We start from the raw sequence: 24,622 nt of genomic DNA, 5'->3' as shown, positions 1-24,622 counted from the left end.
ACCAAAGGCAGAGGAACCAGAGATCAAATTGCCAACATCCGGTGGATCATCAAAAAGGCAAGAGAAGTCCAGAAAAACATCTCTTTCTGCTTTACTGACTATGCCAAAGCCTTTGACTGTGTGGATCACAATAAACTGTGGAAAATTCTGAAAGAGATGGGAATACTAGACCACCTGACCTGCCTCTTGAGAAACCTATATGCAGGTCAGGAAGCAACAGTTAGAACTGGACATGGAACAACAGACTGGTTCCAAAAAGGAAAAGGAGTACGTCAAGGCTGTATATTGTCACCCTGCTTATTTAACTTCTATGCAGAGTACATCATGAGAAACGCTGGGCTGGAAGAGCACAAGCTGGAATCAAGATTGCCAGGAGAAATATCAATAACCTTACATATGCAGATGATACCACCCTTATGGCAGAAAGTGAAGAGGAACTAAAAGGCCTCTTGATGAAAGTGAAAGAGGAGAGTGAAAAAGTTGGCTTAAAGCTCAACATTCAGAAAACGAAGACCATGGCATCTGGTCCCATCACTTCATGGCAAATAGATGGGGAAACAGTGGAAACAGTGTCAGACTTTATTTTTTTGGGCTCCAAAATCACTGCAGGTGGTGACTGCAGCCATGAAATTAAAAGGCGCTTACTCCTTGGAAGAAAAGTTATGACCAACCTAGATGGCATATTCAAAAGCAGAGACATTTCTTTGCCAATAAAGGTCTGTCTAGTCAAGGCTATGGTTTTTCCAGTGGTCATGTATGGATGTGAGAGTTGGACTGTGAAGAAGGCTGAGCACTGAAGAATTGATGCTTTTGAACTGTGGTGTTGGAGAAGACTCTTGAGAGTCTCTTGGACTGCAAGGAGATCCAACCAGTCCATTCTGAAGGAGATCAACCCTGGGATTTCTTTGGAAGGACTGATGCTGAAGCTGAAGCTCCAGTACTTTGGCCACCTCATGCGAAGAGTTGACTCATTGGAAAAGACCCTGATGCTGGGAGGGATTGGGGGCAGGAGGAGAAGGAGACGACAGAGGATGAGATGTCTGGATGGCATCACCAACTCGATGGCCATGAGTTTGGGTTAACTCCGGGAGTTGGTGATGGACAGGGAGGCCTGGCATGCTGTGATTCATGGGGTTCCAAAGAGTCGGACATGACTGAGCAACTGCACTGAATTGAAAAATCTGAAGTTTGGTATAATTTTTTAAGTGTTGTCTTAAGTTAGAAAATTAAGAAAAATGAATCAAAGTTTATGGAGAAGCTGATTCTCAAATCATGCAAACACAGAACTGGATGAAGCATATTACCTATGTTCTTCAAATAGAAAAGCTATAAAGGAGGGACAAATGTACTAGTATATATGCCTCTAAAAGAATGAATTTCCCCAGGGACTTCAACTAACCTCTTGAATGAAAAAAAAAAAAAACCACAAACCAAAAAACACCTAACTATTTCTGGAAATATAGCACTCTAAGAGCTAAAACTGCTAAATAAGAAGAAAATAATTAAGATTCAGTGAACCAACAAACCAAGAAGTAAAAGTCTTGAATTCAAATAGCTACTCTGTCATTATTGCCAGGTAGGCTTTTTCACGCCTCAGTTTTAATTCCTCATTTAATTATACTTTATTTTCAATAGTTCTTATTTTTCTTTGGACTCAACTGAAAAAAATGTATACAACCACATAGCTGAGAAATAGTGGAGGCTGACAATTACACAATCAGATACAAAATCTGATTAAGGGAGAATTTTGAGATGCTGATGACACCCTCATAGCCATTTTAGATCAATGTCTTAATGATTCAGTTTTTGTCAGTTATTGGGACAATAAAGACTGATTCATATAACTTATGCATAACCCATAAATCACTTTAAAATATAAAAGTAACTTAAAATATTAAACGATCTACTTAGGAAATTCATTTTTTAACCATATAACTTAGAGGTAGAATTGCATAGGCATTTGTATAAATCTTTAGCCCATGTAGATACAGTGTGATTATTTTTTCTAGTTACATACCAACATGTTCAGCAATAGACTCCAGGGATCCTCTGGATCGTTCTGAGTCTGTCAGTGATTTCCAATTCTTTGCTGTTTCCGATCTTAAGTAGAAAAATTAATAAACAGAAATAAATGTATTACTGATACTATAATAACTGGTAACAAAAAGCAATCAATTCTTAGACAACTACTTCTTTCTACTCCACAGGAAGTATTCCAACCTTTGCCATTTTCACCAAGCCTATTTCTGGCCTTCGTCACTCTCAATAGATGATCTTGCCTCTTTTAATGAGAAAAAGAGAGGCCATCAGCATGAACCTTCTGATCTTCAACCTTTCTACCTACAAATTCATCTATATTCACAGCCATCCCAATTGCCTTTCCTCCTGTCTGCAAGAAGAAAAAGGTGTATCTCTCAAATTTGCTCAAATTTCTTTCTGGCCCAAATCCCATAATTTCTACACTCTCACTGATAGTATCCCTCAACTAACCATTCTTTTTTCTACAATTGTTAGTCCTTCAATCTGGTGATTTTCTTCCCCCTTAGCTTATACGTATACCTCAAGCTTAAAAAAAAAAAAATTCCCCCCTTTAATATTGGACTATAGCTGATTTACAATGTTAGTATCAGTTGTATAGTAAAGTGATTCAGTTACACATACACATATATTTATTCTTTTTCAAATTCTTTTCCCATTTAGGTTATTACAGAATATTGAGTTCTCCTCCACCCATTCTTTATTCCTTCATCTGATGGTACATTACTGTTCTCTTGTATGCTTTAATTTGACATTTACCATCTTCATTTTCTTGCTTTCTTTTTATCTGCAAAGTCATATTATATGCCTTCTACTCCTATTTCTTCTTAATCTCCTTAAAGGTTGTTATTTTATATATTTTATATATCATATCTAGTACTTGGCTCCCTTTTATTCTCTCTGAATGCACACTTTCTTCGGGTGAAGAAGGTTCATCCAAATGTTGCCATATTTATTGCCTCAACCATGATCTATATGTTGGTCATCCATATATATATATAAAACCCTAACATCTTTCCTGGATAATTCCACTTAGATGAACTATAGATACCTTAAAATTAACATTTTAAAACCAAAATCTTAAGCCTCCCACTGAGGAACACCTGATTTTCCATTTAGGTTAGTGTAACTTCGACTCAACAAACTACTACTTAAGAGAAATATGACAGTCATTCAGCTTCTCCATCTACAACTTTAATTAGTCAAGTATACTTCTTCAATATTCCTAAAATCTATCTCCTATTCTCTATTCTTATTACAGTGGATTACCTGAGGCCTGGCTTAGACTACTGTTATCCCTGCTTCTAAACTTATCCCTTTCTATCTTTCCTTCATACTGTAGTCAAAAAGATATCTCTAAAGAGAAATATGATTCTATCATTCTCTAGTTAAAATTCTTGGTAGCTTGGTTAATAAAACTATAAAAACACTTAATCAAATGTAGAAATTAAAATAAAACTTACATATAATGTAACATAAAGGGAAAATATATACATATCAAAAATACAACTATAAAAAAATCCGAGAAAGAAATATATCTAATTGTTGATGTCTGCTGTTTTGGGATAGTTATATATGATATGATTTAAACTTATTCCTTTTTACCACTTCCCTCAATATTTTACTAGCAATAACAATAAAACTAATACACACTGCTAACTTTGTGTGTTAGACCCTGTCCTAAGTTAAGTCTTTTAACCCTGATAGCAAGTTTATTACTCAGGTGTTCTTATAGGGATATAAATCCCGATTAAAAAACTGAAGTACAGGGAGGTTAAATAACTTGCCCCTAATTAAACAGCTGGCTGGTGCTGGAGCCAGGATTTAAACCCAGGTAATGCTAAATTAATTGTAATGAGTCTGTGTAATGTTTCTAAGAAACAAAAAATATCCTAAAATATTGCCTTTCAAGGTTTCACATCTTCTAAGAAAGTGAATAAGAAAATACTAAAAATGCTTGAGTACAATATTATCACAATCTGTTTTTTATTTTTCCAGTTTCTTCTCCTAACTCTGGCAATATCCTATCGCATTCAGCTTCCATGATATGCCAAGCTCTTGACTACTTTTAGTCACTCATCAGTGCCTTTCTCTCTGAAATACCCACTACTTCTCAGTCCCATTGACCTACATAACCTCTGCTCGTCATTCAAAATCCATCTTAAATATTCCTCCTGACTTCCCTATGTATCACACTATATATTCTAGTGGGGCTACTCTGCATCTTCTGTATCTGCACCCAATGACTGCATAATATTCTGTCCCTGGAAAGAACCTTCACTAACAGGGTATTCACCCATTTCTGGATGTAAAGATTGCTTCCAGTGTTTACTTAATATAAAAGAGGTTATGATGCACATGTTCATGCAAATAGATATTTTTGGTAGTTTGTATGTTTTCAAGCTAGATTTTCAGATGGGGAATTACTGGGTCAAAAGTTACAGACTGTTTTTGACTTTTGAAACGTTGCCAAATTGTTTTTGAAAACAACTATACCAACTTACAAAGCTGTAACAACAATGCTGGAGAGTATTATTTTCACTGCACCCACCAGATTTCAGAATATATATTTAAATATGTGCCTTATTATAAATTTGATTTGTGATTATACCATAAACAACAAATTTACTTTAGTGCCACTAAAACCATAAACCAGTATTTTCACTTCTACAATTTCATAGTTACTCAAAAGTTAGCTTCAACTAAAAACCTTTCCCTATTTCTTTTGCAAATAAGGCAGGATATAGGTTAGTTATCAAAAATTTCTACCTGTGCAGTGGAAGCGACTTGATCTTGGGTTTTTCAGAAGTTGAGGAGAGCGTTTTAATCTGAGGCTTGGCTGTTGGTGAGGTTTCCAAATCTCGGCTAAGCTCAGCTTCAGTTTTCTTAATGAATTCATCATATGACTACGTTTAGAAAAATCAGAGGAGTCAATATACAGAATTTTTAAAAACTATCTTAACTTAGAAAACTAAACATTTAATGGTAAAGTATTCAAACAGTAAAAAAGATGTTAATATAAAATGTTTACTCCCTGCATCAGTATTATTTCTCAGAGTTCTAAAGTCAGTTATTTGCATAGCCTTCTTGAAATAGGCTATGTATAAGCAAGATGTATAATGTAACACTAATATCAATCAGGAAATGATATAATCTCAATCTTCTGTAATACAGAAGCGTAATACTTATAAAGTAATAATTCAGGCCCTGCCATATTAAAAAAACTCTTTAGCTGATTATATAATTATCCTTTAAAGGATGTCCTAATACTTTCCTGATAATTTTAAGTTTAGCCATTGCACTGAGTTTCAATGGCAGTAAACTTCTTAAAGGGTATGTACTTTGGGAATACAGATCCCAAGGAAAGAGAAGGGAGTGGTTGAGAGCATGATAGTACAGAATTGCAAAAATACTTCTTAGTTATTAGTCATTCTATAAATAAAGCTTCACTAATTTATATACTATACTATATACATATACTATAATTATAAAATCTAAATAAAGAACTTTATATTGCCTTTATTTAAATCATTTAATAAAATATTGAATGAGATGGATCTTTATATTTCTCTCTAGATATCTTTCTAGTTGATGTATCTATTACTGAACTTTTGAGGCAATGCTATTCAATGTAATAGTATTTCATTTAGCTTTTAATTGCTCCTCATGACCTTTGGCCACCTGATGCGAAGAGCTGACTCATCTGAAAAGACCCTGATGTGGGGAAAGATTTGAGGGCAGGAGGAGAAGGGGATGACAGAGTATGAGATGGTTGGATAGCATCACTGACTCAATGGACATGGGTTTGGGTGCACTCCGGGAACTGGTGATGGACAGGGAGGCCTGGCGTGCTGCGGTTCATGGGGTTGCAAAGAGTCGGACACGACTGAGACTGAACTGAACTGACCCTTAGCAGTACTTTTAAATCATGGGCCCCACCTTAGGCCAATTAAATAAAAATCTCTGGGAGTGAGCCTGGATATTTTTATTTTTCAAAAAACCTCCTTGATTAATTCTAATGTATAGTCAGATTGAGCACAGACCTATAAGATGAAGTTCAAACTCACCAGTCTGATTTCTAAAGCCCTAAATTTGATTTTCATTTTAAAATTTTGTTTCTTACTACTTTCCAGCATGAACTTCTCAGCATGGTCACTGAATCGTAATCACTTTTCTTCTAAACATATGTGCAAGTTACAATTCCTGTTCCCATCTTTGTGCTGTGTACTAATGTTAATGTCTTATCTTCTCCAGATCTGTTAGCAGGTTTATCTTCTATGTGGAAGATAGTGTAGTGTAATGGTAAGGGCACAGAATTTGGAATTCAAGCTAAATTAAAATCCTAGTTTTAACACATTTGAGCTGCATATCTCTGGATATCATTAATTTCACTGAAACTCAATTTCCTCATTTGTAAAACAGGGATAGTAACAGCCACATCTTGTTGCTTTGAGGATAAAGTGAAAAATATGCGTGCAGTAATTAGCCAAGTTTCCAACACATAAAAAGGTGCTTGAATATTTGATTAAATTAATAAACGTATTAATAAAGGAGAATACATGTTTGGTGTTACCACACAAGGGCGATTAAAAGAACAGAAATTTTGCCCAAACATAACAAAGACCTTTTTAGCACTTAGAGCACCTAGAGTCCAACCAATGAAATCAACTGCCTTGAAAATCTGAAACTTGCTATTACTGAAAGTGACTGAGAAGAAACTGAATGATCTCAGGTGAGCCTTGAGAAGGGATTCTTATGATATAGAAGTTCAGACTGGTTCTGTAATGAATATGGTGTTCAGGAATACTAGGCTGACAGAATGTATGTAAGCTATAGGGAAGCAACCGTAGGCAAGGACATGTAAGAGTGAGAGGCTGTGCACACTGTAGAGGTAAGAAGACATCAGGGTCCCAAACAGCCTGATGTCAGTAGGAATGGAAAGGGACAAGCAAGACTTCTGAAAAAAGAAATCGATGGGATCTGAAAACTGAACGAACAGGAAAAATCAGAATGAGAAAGATATAAAAACCATAAAGTAATTAGCCTCCAATTAAATAAATTAATTTAAAAAATATTCGGAGGAATTGTCAGTAAAACTTTCTGTGCCCACATGTTTTTAAAGCTAAAAACAAAACCAACCAACCAAACAAACCAGGCTTCCAGAGTTGGGTAGAATCAAATCAGGGAAGGTTGCTAGAGTTTGGAAGGAAACTCAAGTTTAGCGTTATTTTTAGGAGCTATTCAAATAGTACAAAGAATCATACTAATAAGCTCGGTGGCATGAAACACCATTCTGCCAAAAAAAAAGAAAAGAAAAAGCAGTTAACAGTTCCCATAGCCAGGAGTATTTATCTAAGGGTTCTTTCCTTAAGAGAACACGGATATCAAGCTTTCTTTCATAGGCCTAATCTTTCCTCTTTGGGGAAAAAACTCATTTTAATACTTTTACTATTTAATACTTGATATTATATAACATTTTAATATTTAATGCTTCAAGCAAGAGTTTGTTCAGACACCTCAGTTTCTTCTTTTTTAAAGTTAGGTTAAAATGTGGCACAAAACTAATACTGAAAATTTTTAATCTATCACTGTATTAATGCTTAAAACATTTCCAGCTTCATGTGTACACTAGCCTTCTCATGTCTAACCTCCAATTGTTTGATGAGACTGGCTTCCTGGGCTTTGAGCCTCTCCTTTTGCCTTTTCTTCTGTTCCTTCTTGAGTTGGTCCACAACTGATTTTCTTTTCCGCAGCTCATCCTTCAGGGCTCTGATTCTACCTTCAATGTCACTCTGGTCAGATGTAGTTTCTGAAAGAGATATAAAACCTTTTAATGTCATTAAAAAAAATAAATTCAGTAACTATTAATAGAAAGCACCAATGTAAAGTTAATCTAACATTTAAAATTTGAGATTCAGAAAAAAATTATTAGTGATTTCCATCCTTTCTCCTAAATCTCTATGCAGGGGTGGGGGTGTGTGTCTTCCTGTTTATTTAATTCACCTTCTAATTGTGCTATTTTGAAACTGCAAATAAAGTTTGCAAATCTGAAGATACCCTGTCTTGATAAGTAGCTGGAAGTAGAAAAACTTTTGGTTAGCGAAATTTGGACAGTCTTTAAAGATTTATTTCCCGGTAACAGGATAGCCAACTGTCCCTCCCTCAACTGTCCCTCCTCTTGGTTACTAATAGGTAGTTTGATAGTTTTAAAGTCATATTAAAATCAAACTAGAATTTTACCATTTGAAATTGTGAGTCATCAGCTAATGGCTTAATATTATAAAAGGAGAGAGAAAAATTATAAAGAAATATACTTTGCGATAACCTTTGGAAGCTCTTAAAAGATTTAAAATAACTGAAATAAAGCCATAGTTAAATCTTATTTTCTTCCCAACAATTTGGACACATACATGCACACATACAAAGCAGATGTTTAGTCACAGCAAAATCATGAAAAAGACACTTCACTGTAAGCATCACACAAATCTTATAAAAATAAGCATCATTAGGAGTTCCCTGCTGGTCTAGTGGCTAAGACTTGTGCTTCCAGTGCAGGGGGCCCAGGTTAAATCCCTGGTCAGGGAACTAGATCCCATGTGCTGTTCACATGTGGCAACTAAAGATCCAGCATGCCACAACTGAGAACCAGCACAGTCAAATAAATAATAACTAATAAAATAAGCATCATTTAAACAGCTTATTTCACAACACATGGAAATTACATAGAAAAAAAAATGACATCTCCTCCTTGAATCACACCATGGTGTCATTTCCACACACTGATGAGTGAGGCAATAGTCTTTTAAGAGAAATGCTATTATATACAACTCTGAAGACTTAGATGCACATTACAATACTACATCATAAACAATCAGGTTTTCTTTTTTTAAAGCACTTCAGATTAAATTGCAAAGAACTAATCACAGAATTTATTTTGAAAAGATAAGTCCTCTTTTTGCAATGTGATCTAAATATCTAAATTAGAAATAATGACATCTAAGTTCCTGCCACTTTAGTCTCCTGACTTAAGGTGCATTAGGAAAATTATACCCATCTTATGCCAATAGTGCCATCAGACTGAGCCCTGAGTGAATAGTGAAGTTCACTATTTACTGATTAACACTCATAAAATGAAGCAATAATAAAGGTCATTTTTAGCTTGGAATCTACTACTGGTAATTAGTAAGGTGTCTGTCACTTAACGATTTCTAGAACTGATGTAAAAATTAAAAAAGATACATAAAGCATGTAGCACAGTACTTGGACTACTATAAAAAGCTCAATAAATGGTGGCAGTATTAGAACACATAAAACACTTTTATGTAGCCATATTTTATGTAACATTTTTTGGTTTAAACTTAAAAAAGGTGGTGGTAAGGAGACAAAAACTGAGTATCTTCCTAACGTTCTCCTTTAATTTCTGAAGAAAATAATCAATTATTTTATTTATTTTGGCTTAATTTATCCATTTTATTTTTTTCATTATATATATATATTTTATTGACGTACAGTTGACTTACAATGTTTCAGGTACACAGCAAGGTGATTCAGTTATACATATACACATTATTTTTCAGATTATTTTCCATTATAGGCTATTACAAGATACTGACTATAGCTCCCAGTGCTATACAGTAAATCTTTCTTGCATATCTATTTTTTTAAATTAGAAATCTAGCATTCTATTCATACTAAGTCAAACAAGTTGAGTCAAATGTCATACATTTTTTAGTTAGGCAATATTACTTATATATATGTATACAAAAACTTTTCTACTATGCTTGATAAGGGCTTGAGAAAGAATATCACAAAAAAGAAAAGATGGAGAAACTGGAAAACATAAACTAAGTAAAATGGGGGCACCGAATATGAAATAGAAAAAAAATGAAACAAACTAGATGAAAGTAAAAGATCAAAAGTCCAGTTGTCTTTAAACATAGCTGCTCATTAGAAACATATCTGGAGCTTTGGGGGAAAAAAAGCAGATCTGGGCATTCGATTTTTCAAAACATTCCAAGATAATCTGATATGCATTTGGATTTTAAAAAGTGATTACAGGTTTTTCTATTAAGTGGTAGTTTTGGTGATATAGAATTCTATTATTTTTCTGTTGAAACAATCATGATACAATGGTATTAAGTGAGTAATAGTTGCATAATCACAATAGTAAAAGATGTTTATCAGTTTTCACAATCAATAGCCAGACAAAAAATAAAAGATAATGACAACTGCAAGCCATAATGGGAATATGATTAATCTAATAACATAAAATAATTACATACAAGCTGGGGGGTTAAGTAGAGTGATGTAGTAAGTGGAAGTACATACATGGACATGTTTCATCTGCTCAGCCAGTCTATGTCTTGTGGTTGGTGCATTTAATCCATTTACATTTATGGTAATTATCAATATGTATAATCGTTGGACTGTGAAGAAAGCTGAGCACTGAAGAACTGACGCTTTTTAACTGTGGTGTTGGAGAAGACTCCTGAGAGTCCCTTCGACTGCTGCTGCTGCTAAGTCACTTCAGTCGTGTCCGACTCTGTGCGACCCCATAGACGGCAGCCCACCAGGCACCCCCGTCCCTGGGATTCTCCAGGCAAGAACAATGGAGTGGGTTGCCATTTCCTTCTCCAATGCATGAAAGTGAAAAGTGAAAGGGAAGTCGCTCAGTCGTGTCCGACCCTTAGCATGGACTGCAGCCTTCCAGGCTCCTCCATCCATGGGATTTTCCAGGCAAGAATACTGGAGTGGGGTGCCACTGCCTTCTCCGCCCTTGGACCACAAGGAGATCCAACCAGTCCATTCTAAAGGAGATCAGCCCTGGGTGTTCTTTGGAAGGAATGATGCTGAAGCTGAAACTTCAGTACTCTGGCCACCTCATGTGAAGACATGACTCATTGGAAAAGACTCTGATGCTGGGAGGGATTGGGGGCAGAAGGGAAAGGGGACGACAGAGGATGAGATGGCTGGATGGCATCACCAACTCAATGGACATGAGTTTGAGTGAACTCTGGGAGATGGTGATGGACACGGAGGCCTGGCGTGCTGTGATTCATGGGGTCACAAAGAGTCGGACACAACTGAGCAACTGAACTGAACTGATGATCCTATTACCGTTTTCTTGATTGTTTCGGATTCATTTTCTGTAGGTCTTTTCCTTCTCCTGTGTTTCTTGCCTAGAGAAATTCCTTTAGCATTTGTTGTAAAGCTGGTTTGGTGGTGCCGAATTCTCTTACTTCTGCTTGTCTGGAAAGCTTTTTGATTTCTCCATTAAATCTGAATAAGAGTCTCGCTGGGTGAAGTATTCTTGGTTATAGTTTCTTCCCTTTAATCTCTTTAAATATATCATGCCATTCCCTTCTGGCATGTAGAGTTTCTATTGAGAAATCAGCTGATAGCCTGATGGGAGTTCCCCTGTATGTTATCTGTTTTCCCCTTGTTGCTTTTAACATTTTATCTTGGTCTTTAATTTTTGTCAGTTTGATTACTATGTGTCTTGGTGTGTTCCTCCTTGGGTTTATCCTGTCTGGGACTCTGTGCTTCCTGGACTTGGTTGACTAGTTCCTTTCCTATGTTAGGGAAGTTTTCAGCTATTATCTCTTAAAATATTTTCTCAGGTCCTTTCTCTCTTCTTCTGGGACCCCTCTAATGCGAATGTTGGTGTGTTTAATGTTGTCCTGAGGTCTCTTAGGCTGTCTTCATTTTTTTCTTTCTTTTTTCTATATTCTATTCTGCAGCAGTGACTTCCACCATTCTGTCCTCCCTCATTTATTTGTTCTGCTTCAGTTATTCTGCTACGGATTCATTCTAGAATATTATTCTTCTCTGTTTATTCTTTAGTTCTTCTAGGTCTTCGGCAAATATTTCTCATACCTTCTCCATTGTTTTCCCAAGATCCTGGATTGTCTTCACTATCATTATTCCGAATTCTTTTTTTGGAAGGTTGCCTATTTCCACTTCACTTAGTTGTTTTTATGGGGTTTTATCTTGTCCCTTCATCTGGGACATAACTTTCTGCTTTTTCATCCTGACTGACTTTCAGTAATGTGAGTTTTGTTTTAGCTGCTGTGGGACTGTGGTTCTTGCTTCTGTCTGCCTTCTGGCAGTGGGAAAATCTGGGCCTTGCTCAGTAAAACTTTAATCCAGTTATCTGCTGATGGGTGGGGTTGCACTGGCAGTTGTTTCGCCTGAGGTCTATGGGCCCTGGGGTCTCTGGGAGCTATGGCAGGGTTAACAGCGGCCTCCAAGAGGGCTTACACCAAGGGGGACCTTCCAGGACTGCTGCTGCCAGTGTCTTCCCTGTGGTGAGCCCCTGCCAACCCATGACTCCACAGGAGACCCTCCAACATTAGCAGGTAGTTTTGGTTCAGTCTCCTACGGGGTGACTGCTCTTTCCCCCTGGGTCTTGGTGTGTGCAAGATTTTGTTTGTGCACTCGAAGACGGGAGTCTCTGTTTCCCCTGCTGCTGCTACTGCTAAGTCACTTCAGTCGTGGTCAACTCTGTGCGATCCCATAGATGGCAGCCCACCGGGCTCTCCCGTCCCTGGGATTCTCCGACCAAGAAGAGTGGAGTGGGTTGCCATTTCCTTCTCCAATGCATGAAAGTGAAAAGTGCAAGTGAAGTCACTCTGTCGTGTCCATCCCTCAGCAACCCCATGGACTGCAGCCTTCCAGGCTCCTCCATCCATGGGATTTTGCAGGCAAGAGTACTGGAGTGGGGTGCCACTGCCTTCTCCACTGTTTCCCCTAGTCCTGTGAAATTATAATCAAATCCCACTGGCCTTCAAGGTCAGATTCCCTAGGGATTCTCAGCCCCTTTGTGGGATCCCCAGCCTGGGGAGCCTGATGTGGGGTTTAGAACCTTTACAACAGTGGGAGAACTTCTTTGCTACTACTGGTCTCCAGTTTTTGGGTCACCCACCTGGCAGGTATGGGAATTTGATTTTATTGTTATTGTGCCCCTCCTACCATCTGGCTATGGCTTCTGTCTTTGGATGTGCAGTATCTTTTTACGGTGGGTTCTAGCATCCTCCTGTCAATGGCTGTTGAACATGCAATTGTGGTGTTCTCGCAGGAGACAAGTGGACATCCTCTCAATTTGTTCTAGAGCTAACAGGCTCTGAATCTTACTGGTAAGCTTTACAGTGATTTAATTAACAATTCTGAACAATAATTGGGGGTAGGATTTCAAGTTGAGTTGAAAATTATAACATTTCTAAAATGAAATATAAACCCCATACCTTTGTGTCTGCTAAAGCTGTGTATCCTTTTAGCTTGATAAACTTTATGTGCTTCCAGAACTTGAGATGTTACTTTGATAAAATTTTATAGGAGACCACTATACTTCCTATAACTTTGCCTCCAAAATGATTATTTTAAAGGAATATATTTTAAAAATTGGATATGTAAGCAGTGATCTTTTTAAATAAAAACATTTCTCAACTATGACTGTGAAGATTTAACAGAGATGATGAGAAACTTTAAGTTCAGATGAAAGACCGTGTGAAATGTTTACATTTTTAAGTAGTAAAGAAACCAAAGTTCTACAAGTGAAAGGTAAAAAGAGATAAAATAAAAGTCTATGACAGTGAATGGGAGTACATTTTCCACATGCCCAAATCTAATTCTACTATATAGTGTTTATCACAGTAATATCTAAAAGAACCTCTAAAAAAAATATTTTTTTTTAATCTAAGTATCTCTCTAGATCAATGTATTGTCTTTATGGAATTCTCTCCTACAGGTTTTTTTTTGGAAGAAAGGGGATAGGGGAAGTGACAGGAACAGACTTCTGTTGGCTGAAATACATCAAGACAGAATAACCTGATGAACAGAATAATGACTAAAAATTAAGCTTCATTATTTGACACGTTGATTGCATTAATCTGGCTCATAACAAACTCTCCATCATGTAACTAAGAAAGGTATTATATAATTCCACTACATTAACATTTACCACTCCTATAAATACCACATATAATGAATAATGCTGTCATGAACAGGTAGATGGCATCTATAGCTTAGAAATCTCAGAGATATTTTTCTAAAACAGTTCTCATTTGAATATATTTTACCAATAAAATAGTACCTTACAAATATTATTAATCCTTATTTTATAATTCACACAAGGATGATTAAGATATTATTTCATTGCTATAGATAAGAAAGAATATTAGTTATGGGAAGGAAACTTGAAGAAAGTCACCAGTAAGTAAAAGAGAAATAATGAGAATCCATATTTCAAAATATCAAGTTTATGTCCACTGAAAGGTTACTCCACTGGCAGTAACTTCTCCCCAGATTACATGAAAGCAAATATATACAAAAAATTAATCACTTTCAACAGATAAATATGACAGACAATATTCTTCAACTTCAATTACTGGCTTGATTCAGTAATTTCACTTCTAAGAATTTATTCCTACTGAAATATTCAACAGGAAATAAATATAAATAAAAAGGCTGCCAGGTGGCACAGTGGTAAAGAACCTGTCTGCCAATGAAGGGGACACAAGATATGCAGGTTTGATACCTGAGTCAGAAAGTAGGAAACAGCAACCCACTCTAGTATTCTTGCCTGGAAAACTCCATGGACAGAGGAGCCTTGCCGCTACAGTCCGCAGGGCTGCAAGCAGTCAGACACGACTGAGAATGCACACATGTCATGTCATGTCATATATAAGTGAAGATATTCATTATAACATTACTTGAAATTTTGAAAATTTTAAGAAAATCTACATGATTATCACTAAGGAAATGGTTATATTACGGTATATCCACCCTTTGAAATATTATGCAGTTATTCAAAGAATAAGTAAATATGGGCATGGGAAAAACCCAAGAGTTACTGTTGTTTAAAACACTGAAAGCAAAGGGGGTATAAAAGGATCAAAGATTTTAAAAAATGAGTAATATTTTTTACTTTTCCTTTACTAAATGTCTTCTCTCAAAAGAAAATTGAAAATGAGCTCAAAAGACATACATCGATATAGTATTAATCTTCCTCAGAATCCTACATAAACCAAGTTTTGTCTGTCTAGGTATGTCTCCCAAGATCAATGCCTTGAAGTCTTTTAGAGTAGAGCCTGTTCATCCTTTCATAATCTACGTACTACCGGGAATTTATAGTAGGATAGAGGTTAAGGGAAAATAATGAATGCTCCCTACTGCCATGTGCAGTCTCTACTTTTCCTTCCTTGAGACATGCTATCCTGCTCTACCACCTCCTGTTTCTCCTCATGGGCATCATTAAATCATTCAAGAAACACAGTACCTACTATGTGCAATGCAAAGTACCTGCTAGGGTCAGGAATATAAATTCTAGTAGAGGAGACCCACTACTAGGTTGAATTAATGTGTTGATTAAATTAATGTTTGATTAAACTTATGTGCTGTCTGGGGTAACAAGTTAAAGTGCAGAGCACTACAGGAACACATAAGCAGCACCTGTCACACACAAAAAATTCAACAAATGTCTGATGAATAAATGACTACTAACGTCTAAGAACATAACAATTTATCATAGTTTGTATAATGAGGGATATAAATTATCAAGGGAAAGCAAAGAATTATGTAATTCAATTTTGGCAAGGAAAAAACCTTTACAAATGAAACAGAGAATAACATTTTACCAGTCACATAGAGACAAAGCTTATTAAAGAGGAATTCAAACATAGTTCAAAGAAAACTAACTCCTTCCTTGTTATCTTACCTGACTGTGTCATAGATAATGACTCATCTGACCAACTATAACAATGTTGATGGGACTTGATGGGCAGACGACTGTATGCTCCAGTCCTATGACTTCCTTTGCTAGACTCTTCCTTTGACATAGACATGCAGCTCTTGGGAAGTGACTGTTTAAACAGAAATCAAATAAGAACTGTTCTGTGATACAGTTATTAAATTCTAGTTAAAACTTAAGATACTAACAAGTTAAAGATAATATTTACAAAGAGTTTTAAATAACTTCATGAAATAAAAAGTGAAAAAAAGTTTGCAAATTACACAAAAGATTTCAACTTTTTAAAGTATATGGAAAAAGTTATTTAAAAGCATGCTTTTAAAGATGTTTATGATAGACTATGAGTGGCTACTGAATCAGTGATATTTACCCCTTTATTTAACTTTAAAAATACTAAATATGGGTGTACAGATATTTCTTTGACATAGTGATTTTACTTCCTTCTGATACATATCCAAAAGTGAATTCGCTGGATCATTTGGTAGTTCTTCAATAGATGAATGAATAAAGAAAATGTGACATCCACCCACCCACACACACAAATACTATTCGGTCATAAAAAAAAAAAAGGAAATCCTGTCATTTGAGACAGAAGAAAGTCAGAGAGAGAAAGACAAATATTGTATGGTTTCACTTATATGTGGAATCCAAAAAAACTCCAACTCATAGAAAAAAAGATCAGATTTGTGGTCACCAGAGGTGGGGAGTAGTGGGTAAGGAACTGGCTGAAGCTGGTCACAGGTATCAGTTTCCAGTTATAAGATACATAAGTACTGGGTATATAATGTACAACATGATGACTATATTTAACACTGTTGCATGGTATGTTTGAAAGTTGCTAGAAGAGTAGATCCTAAAAGTTCTCATCACAAGGAAAAAAATGTTTTTGTAACTATACAAGATGATGGATGGTCACTAAACTTACTACTGTAGTGATCATTTCACAATATGTGTATGTCAAGTCATCATGCTGTACACTTTAAATTCACAGTGCTAAATGTCAATTATATGTCAATAAAACTGAAAAAAATTTAATACGAAATAGGTACTATCTTTATGGAAGAAAAGAAGATAGGAAAGGGGGGAGGGAAGAAAATAAGAGCATAAGACGACTGCCCACACTAGATTACTTATTACAAAGGGAGTAATTTTTACCCTGGTATCAAGAGGAAGTGAATAAGCCTGATGTGGTTCCTAACTGTTAACATCATCACTTTCTATCCCTGCGATGGTGGGCAAGTTACTCAGTCTGCTAAGCTTCAGAGTGAGGCTTAAAACATTATCTAAAGAATTGCTGTGAGGATAATCTACATAAGGCATTCAGTACACTACCTGGCACTTGATAAACACCCAAATAAATATTACTTTTTATTATAAAAGTGACTTTAAGACACACTAGCTTTGACTTTCTTATATGGTCCATTTTGAACTTAGGTGGATTCTTTTTTCAAACACAAAGTGGCTTTTAACAATGTTTTTGTTCACTTACATATTTAATATTATTAGGCTAATCCTTCATACACATTATAAAATTAAGCTTAGAAAAAACTAAATTTCTAGCGTAAGTTTTTACTAGGCAGTTTTTTTTACTAAAGTATAGAATTAAGGGCAATGTGAAAAACCTCTTTATTCTGAAGTGACTACTATTCTAATTTAGAATCCATATCCATTTCAGATCTGCCTTAAAGAGATGAAGCCACTACTTTGATGAAGATATAGAGCAGTCATTAACTAAATTATAGAAAAGGCACACTGGTATGGTTTAAGGTCTTATTGTTTCTATTATGTGACAAATCGCAGACTTTAATAAGAACTTGCCCCACACATTATCTTTATTAAAGACTTTAGAAGTTCCTATCTCTGTTTATTAAAAACTTCATAGCATATAATTTTATAAATGCCACTAAAACTAAAATTCATATATTTATAAATTTTTAGGAGTCAATGAAAAGCTTTATTTCTACTCAAATGTCATGTACTGTACGTTACAGGTATGGGTGACAGTCAATGCTTCCTTAATAGCAAGAATATAAGTTAATAATATACCTTTCAGATAGGTTTTTTGTAAAGAACCTTTAAGATATAAATATGTATTAACTTACATGTTTACTAGGCGAGGTAGAAGATTCCAGTTCTTGTGAAAAAACCATGTCTTCAGTAAGTATACTATGATCTGGACTCCCAGGATGCTCCTGAACTATGGACTCAGATGGTATATACTCAACGGCAGGGCTGCCCAATTCTTCTGGAATAGAGCTTTCACTGTGTAGATGAGAGTAGGAAGGTACTGGAGATTCTGTTTCACTCACTATTTCTAGAAGAGAAGGTGAAAACAAGAAAAAGTACACAATCATGGTCAAGGGAAATGTTCATCTGTTAAACTTTACATTTGTTTTTAGCATGATTTCACTAGTTGCATTTTTATATATTTTTTAATCCCATCACTTAATGAATCACATTTACTGTAACATCCTTAAGTCTAAGAATTTTGGCTGATGCAAACTGAGAGACATTATCTGTAACATATAGTCAGCAATGATAATGATAGACAACCTGAGTGTCTGTAAAGATGCAATTACAACTCATACATTTGTTTAGGAAAATGGAAACATATGGAAATCAGTCCAATCACTTTGGAAAGCAATTTGGGAGTATTTGGTAAAGATGAGAAAACACTTTATGATCTAGAGATTCTACTTCTAGGTATATGTCCTAGAGAAATCTTGTATACGTGCAGCAGGAGACATATACATGGTTATCAGCAGTATTGTTACAATAGTAAAAAACTAAGTAAAATGATGGCAATTGCAGCCATGAAATTAAAAGATGCTTACTCCTTGGAAGGAAAGTTATGACCAACCTAGATAGTATATTCAAAAGCAGAGACATTACTGTGTCAACAAAGCTCTGTCTAGTCAAGGCTATGGTTTTTCCAGTGGTCATGTATGGATGTGAGAGTTGGACTATAAAGAAAACTGAGCGCTGAAGAATTGCTGCTTTTGAACTGTGGTGTTGCAGAAGACTCTTGAGAGTCCCTTGGACTGCAAGGAAATCCAACCAGTCCATCCTAAAGGAGATCAGTCCTGGGTGTTCACTGGAAGGACTGATGTTGAGGCTGAAACTCCAATACTTTGGCCACCTGATGCAAAGAGCTGACTCACTGGAAAAGACCCTGATGCTGGGAAAGACCCAGGGCAGGAGGAGAAGGGGACGACAGAGGATGAGACGGTTGGATGGCATCACTGACTCTATGGACATGGGTTTGGGTGGACTCTGGGAGTTGGTGATGGACAGGGAGGCCTGGCGTGCTGCGGTTCATGAGGCCGCAAAGAGTCGGACATGACTAAGCCACTGAACTGAAGTAAAATGAATAAATTGTGGTATATTTATAAACTGAAATGTTAACACACTAATACAAATGAATGAACTGTATGCATCGATGGAGATATACTATGAATTTTACTCAGCCCTTTTGGAACTTGTAGCACTGTCTTGCCTCTGAAATTTCCTGTCCACTGTGGCCTCGGCTCTAAGAAAACAAATACTGTTGACAGTAAACAGAAAATTCTTGACATTATACTTGTATAATCTTAAGAATGTACACTGCTTTCATTCTGTCACCATGGCTATAATGCCCCACAAGGATTAAGTTATATTTTGGCTCAATATTGATAAAATTAGGTATCAGTTACTATTATTATCACCATGTGCTCAGTTGTGTCAGACTTCTTGCGACCCCTTGGACTGTAGCCTGTCAGGCTCTTCTGTTCATGGGATTTCCCAGGCAAGAATACTGGAATGGGTTTCCATTTCCTTCTTCAGGGGATCCTCCTGACCTGGGGATTGAACCCATATCTCCTACTGGCAGTCAAATCCTTTACCACTGAGCCACCAGGGAAGCCCAACAAAAGAAATACCTATACCCCCCAAAATGTTTTACTTTAATAAACATTTACAAAATTACAGTTAATAAACTGCCTGTATATACCATATTTTATCTATTTATTTGTTGATAGAACTTCATCTTTTGGCTATTGTGAATAATGCTGCTAAAACATGGGAGTACAAACAGCTCTTTGAAAAGTTGGTTTCAATTCTTTTTGGTGTGTATATATATATATATATATATATATATATATATATATATATATAAACCCAAAAGTGGAATACAGTAATTCTATTTTTAGTTTTTTGAGGCACTGATATACTATTTCCATAATAGTTAGAACTATTTTACATTCCCATCAGCATTGCACACAGGTTCCAATTTCTCCAAATCCTTGTCAACATTTTTTTTTTTTTGAGAATAGCTTTCCTAATAGATGTGAGTGTGTACTTCACTGTATTGCTGACTTTTGAAGAGTTATATTTCAATAGGAGTCTAGCAACATTTTGATACTTTCAAAGAAATATGGACTATAGCAGAAAAACACTGAAACTCTGTAAAATGTTTAATCTGTAGGTGTTGTCCAATATGGTAGCCATCAGCCTCATGTTGCCACTTATATAGCAATTAAGTTCAATTTCTCAGTTCTACCAGCTAAATTTCAAGTGCTCAACAGCCATTTAAAAAATCAGGCTTTGGAAAAAAGTCCCAAGAGCTCTTCTCTGAATAATATTTTATAATGTTTTATGAAAGAAAGATATACTCCTTAATGATGGACACCTGTCAGATTTCTTGGACCCCAAGCTTACTTTTAATCCCTCATTGATTATTTGATGATTTCCTGCCACACGAGTTCCTTGTCACCCAAGACAGAACCCAGAAAAGCCAATTGGCAGCTTCCTTGCTGGGCACTGGAACTTGGGCATTGAAACTAGGTGTCCCAGTAGAAGACCTCATTACAAAAGTGAATAATGTGAAAAGGAAGGCTCCATGTGGACTCTACTTTAGGTGGCTTTTGGTAGTGACAGTGGATTTTTCAGAGGTTGCAAAGTGGTGCAGAAGTGGCATGAATGGGGAATGACAAAAACAGTAGTTTTCTTTAGTGCTCTGGTGAGTAGCTGCTAGAGCAGTCTTCTCATCAAGCCAGTTCTCTGCTGTGGTTTTAGAGCTTCCTCTAGAAGCTCAGTGTAGAGCTGGCTTTCCAGTCAACTCAAAATTTTATTAACCACTACATGGTCTTCAGAAAGTAATTTTTCTGCTTGGTCTTAGTAAACTTCAGTTATTCCAACAATGTGCCCTAATGGGTAAACACAATTCTTTTTCTTAGTTTTTCTTTTACTTACGTCATTTAGCTCATTAACTACACTACTCCTAAGCAATATTTGGTGAGATTGAAATTGTCTTTATCACATTTACCCAGTAACACTTTCCATGATCATATAGGTCAACAGTTCCTGACAGATGGAGGTTTGAATAACAACAACTAGTCTTGATTTGCCCTCTAGACATAGTTGGAAATGTTTTCTACTTCTATTACAGCCAATGATGAAACCTGAGAAACTGAATCTGTTTACTAGGTCCTCTTAAATCTCCTTTCAAGATGGACAAGTCTAGCATAATTTGAGGCTACAGAATGAGGATGTGGAAACTGACACGGAAGTAAGCCTTTACTGAAGAAACTAAATAAAAATCGCTAAGGATAAAGAGGAACACTACAGATGAACCGCATTCACTGGATCATTAGCTCTATGTATCACTTGGTATGTATAGCTAAACAACATACCGTTTAGTTTTGTTTGCTTTTAATTTTCTATAAAAGAAATCAAACTGCTTACAGTCTTCTGTGATTTGAGATTCTTATATGTTGACTTGTATACTGTAATTTTTTCATCTTTACTGAGCATAACATGTAAATATACCACAATTTATTAATCCATTTTCCTATTTAATGTGGGTGGTTTCCTTTTTTTCCCCTGGCATTTCAAATACTGCTGTTATGAACAATGTCACATATATCTCCTAGTAGAGATAAATACTTATAGATATCTATATGTATATCTCTATAATATCAGTATTTATAGATAGCTTTATTTATATCCATTTATTATCTATGTAAAAGTTCTCTACAGCAGTGGTTTTAAGATTTTTTTACCTTTATCATAGTATTTATCCTTACTATGTATGACATAATGATATTTTCTATTCTATTTCAATTTTAAACAATGCTGACTATAATCCACTAAACAGATTTTATGCATCTCTAATGGGACAAACCAGAACTTGAAAAACAATGCTATAAGACAGCAGTTCCCAAACACTTTGGTCTAAGGACCACTTTATACTCTGTAAAAGTACTGAAGATCCCCAAAACTTAAGTTTATGTAGTTATAGACACAGTTATATCTATCAGTATTTACCATAACAGAAATTAAGATCCATAAAAATTTTAATTTATTAAAAAATAAGAGTAATAAGCCTTTATGTGTTAACATAAATTACATTTTCTAAAATTCAACACAGTACTTTTTTTGAAAAAATCAAGTTTAGTTGAATGGAGAGAAACTTTTATTAACACAGTAAAATAAAATCTTTAATGGCTGGCTTAACAGAAGACAGGTGGATTCTGATATTTACTTCTGTATGCAATCTGTGGTTATGTGTTAATTTGGCTGAAGCGTATGCAGAAAATCTGGCTTCACACAAATGATACATAATAAGAAAAAGGAAGAGTATTTTAACAGTATTTACAGGTAATTGGATATCCTTTTTTAATGTCACACCAAAGGTGGACAATTAGTTTCTTAAATGTTAGCTGTAATGTGAAATCTTACACCATTATCAGTGAACTTTTCATAATGTTACATTAAAATCTATAGTCCGATCTTTCACCTTAATAGGATCTTTTACCCATACATGATTTTCTAATCCTCACTGGTCATTTGGAAAATATTGGTTCACTGAGTTATTAGGAAGATCTTTTCAAATATTCGCACATTTTATCACACAATATGAAAAGATGACTTTGACTGATATCATCACTCATACCAGAAAAGTCTGGAAAGCAGTCAAGCTCACAACAGGGGAAATAGCATTGCTAAAACCCTAATCTTCACTTGAAAGTTTTAATTTTATTATCAACAATAAACACTATCAGTTGTTTTTCTTGAAAAGTCAGAGCTGCTTCATTTATTTCTGAAAAATTGCTTATAAATACTCAAGAGTGAATAACCACAGTTTGTTGGTCATTTAAGTAAACATGGTACCACATGAAAAAAAATGGCTAGTTCAGCTTGCACATCAAATAACTAGCTTTTCTTCAAGATAAACGTCATGCTTTGGCAAACACAAGTGCTTTATGAATATTTTCTATTTGGTCACACAGAATATTAAAAAGATATGTATGCAAAGTTGAGATTCAATAATTAATATTTAAATTAATTATACAAATATTTAAAATTACATAAAATGTAAGAATGGCATGTTTCTACTGTGAGTACAGGGTTGTGAACAGTACGACAACCACTATGTGATTTGGCTCTACTGCCTTGATTCATATTAACACATCAGCAATTTTACCCACCATTATTTTTACACTATCAGTGTAATGCTGACACAGTAAAAAAGGCAAACAACATGTCAGTATTATTCAGACCTTCTGAAAGGATCTCAGAGACCAAGGACCATACTTTAGGATTTATACTTGGCAACAGAATTGCTGAATTACAGGGCATACGTACCTGGCTCTATTATTTTTATTATTTTATTGATGATTTTTAATGCCTCACCTTTCAACCTGTTTTTCAAAGTAGGTTTAACAATTAACACTTACATCAGCAGTTCTTTGTTCCACCTACAAACCAACAGGTTTGATGGGTGTTTTCAATGGGGTGAATGATGGCTCCCCCCAAAATATGTCTATGTCTCAATCCCCAAAACCTGTGAATACAATCTTATTTGGAAAAAAGGTCTGTAGATGTAACAAAATTAAGGATCTCATGATGAATCATCTGGGATTATCTGGGTAGGCCTTAAATTCAATGACAAGTTTCCTCATGAGTCAGAAGAGGAGAAAGACAGAGGAGAAGACTATTTGAGACTGAGTTAAAAGCAGACACAAGGAATGCCTGTAGCATGCCACCAGAAGCTGGGAGACGAAAGAAAGAACTGTGTCCTGGACCCTTCAGAGGGGGCACACAGTACTGCCAACACCCTGATTTTGTACTTCTGGCCTCCAGAAGTGAGCAACCAACAAGAACCCCCCACCAAATTTGTGGTAGTTTGTTAGGACAGCCCTAGGAAATGAACATTGGCATGCAATGGTATTTAAGATTTTATGCTCTGATTACTAATGAAGTTGAACATCTTTCCATATGTTTATTGACTGTTTATAGAGTTTCTTATTTGTGAACCATATGCTCTTTTGCCTATTTTTTAAATGTGGCTGCCACTTATTATTGATTCACAGGAGTTGCCTATATATTTTTGATACTATTCCTTTGTCTGTTGTATATGCTGCAAATACGTTGTTTTACTTTATGGTGTATTAATAAACAAATAATTTATTAAAGTCAAATTTATATATCTTTCCTTTTATGATTTTTGTCTTATATAATGTGAAAGAAATCTTTCCAGCCCCTTGATGTCATAAAGATATCCTTTTATATTGTCTTCTAAAAGTTTTACAGCTTAAATTTAACATTTATACTCTTCTCCCCAACTAGAGATAGATCTTTTCATATTGTCAGGTAGGGACCCAACTTTATTTTCACTTCTGACAAAATTTATTGGAGATTCACGCCTTTCTTCACTAGTCTCCTGAGTTATCTGTGTCAGAAATCAACTTTCATTTACTCACAGGTCTTTTTCTGGGCTATTTGTTTAACAGTCTATTTGTCTATCTCTGATAACAAAAATTAGAAGCCTATCAAGATTTCTTTGCACAGCTCCTTTTA

The 24,622-nt window shown here is 35.6% G+C and overlaps 1 protein-coding gene across 9 annotated transcripts in view; it reads right to left on the bottom strand.

Moving 5' to 3' along the window:
* Positions 1-24,622, bottom strand: part of CEP350 (centrosomal protein 350) — a 156,372-nt gene that overhangs the window by 16,011 nt on the left and 115,739 nt on the right. For 7 of the 9 annotated variants that reach the window (XM_069546189.1, XM_069546196.1, XM_069546193.1 and 4 more), the window contains 5 exons: positions 17,887-18,098; positions 15,752-15,896; positions 7,686-7,846; positions 4,807-4,943; positions 2,018-2,100 (listed from right to left, as the gene is read on the bottom strand). In XM_069546189.1, the coding sequence (XP_069402290.1) occupies positions 2,018-2,100; positions 4,807-4,943; positions 7,686-7,846; positions 15,752-15,896; positions 17,887-18,098 (738 nt within the window). The remainder of the gene's footprint in view (positions 1-2,017; positions 2,101-4,806; positions 4,944-7,685; positions 7,847-15,751; positions 15,897-17,886; positions 18,099-24,622) is intronic. The other 2 variants (XM_069546190.1, XM_069546195.1) reach the window with 1 other exon arrangement.

The sequence above is a fragment of the Ovis canadensis genome, chromosome 12 (assembly GCF_042477335.2).
Source record: "Ovis canadensis isolate MfBH-ARS-UI-01 breed Bighorn chromosome 12, ARS-UI_OviCan_v2, whole genome shotgun sequence".
In the NCBI taxonomy this organism is placed as follows: Eukaryota; Metazoa; Chordata; class Mammalia; order Artiodactyla; family Bovidae; genus Ovis; species Ovis canadensis.
Note: the sequence above shows the minus strand (reverse complement) of the source record. Positions and strands in the feature narration are given on the sequence as shown.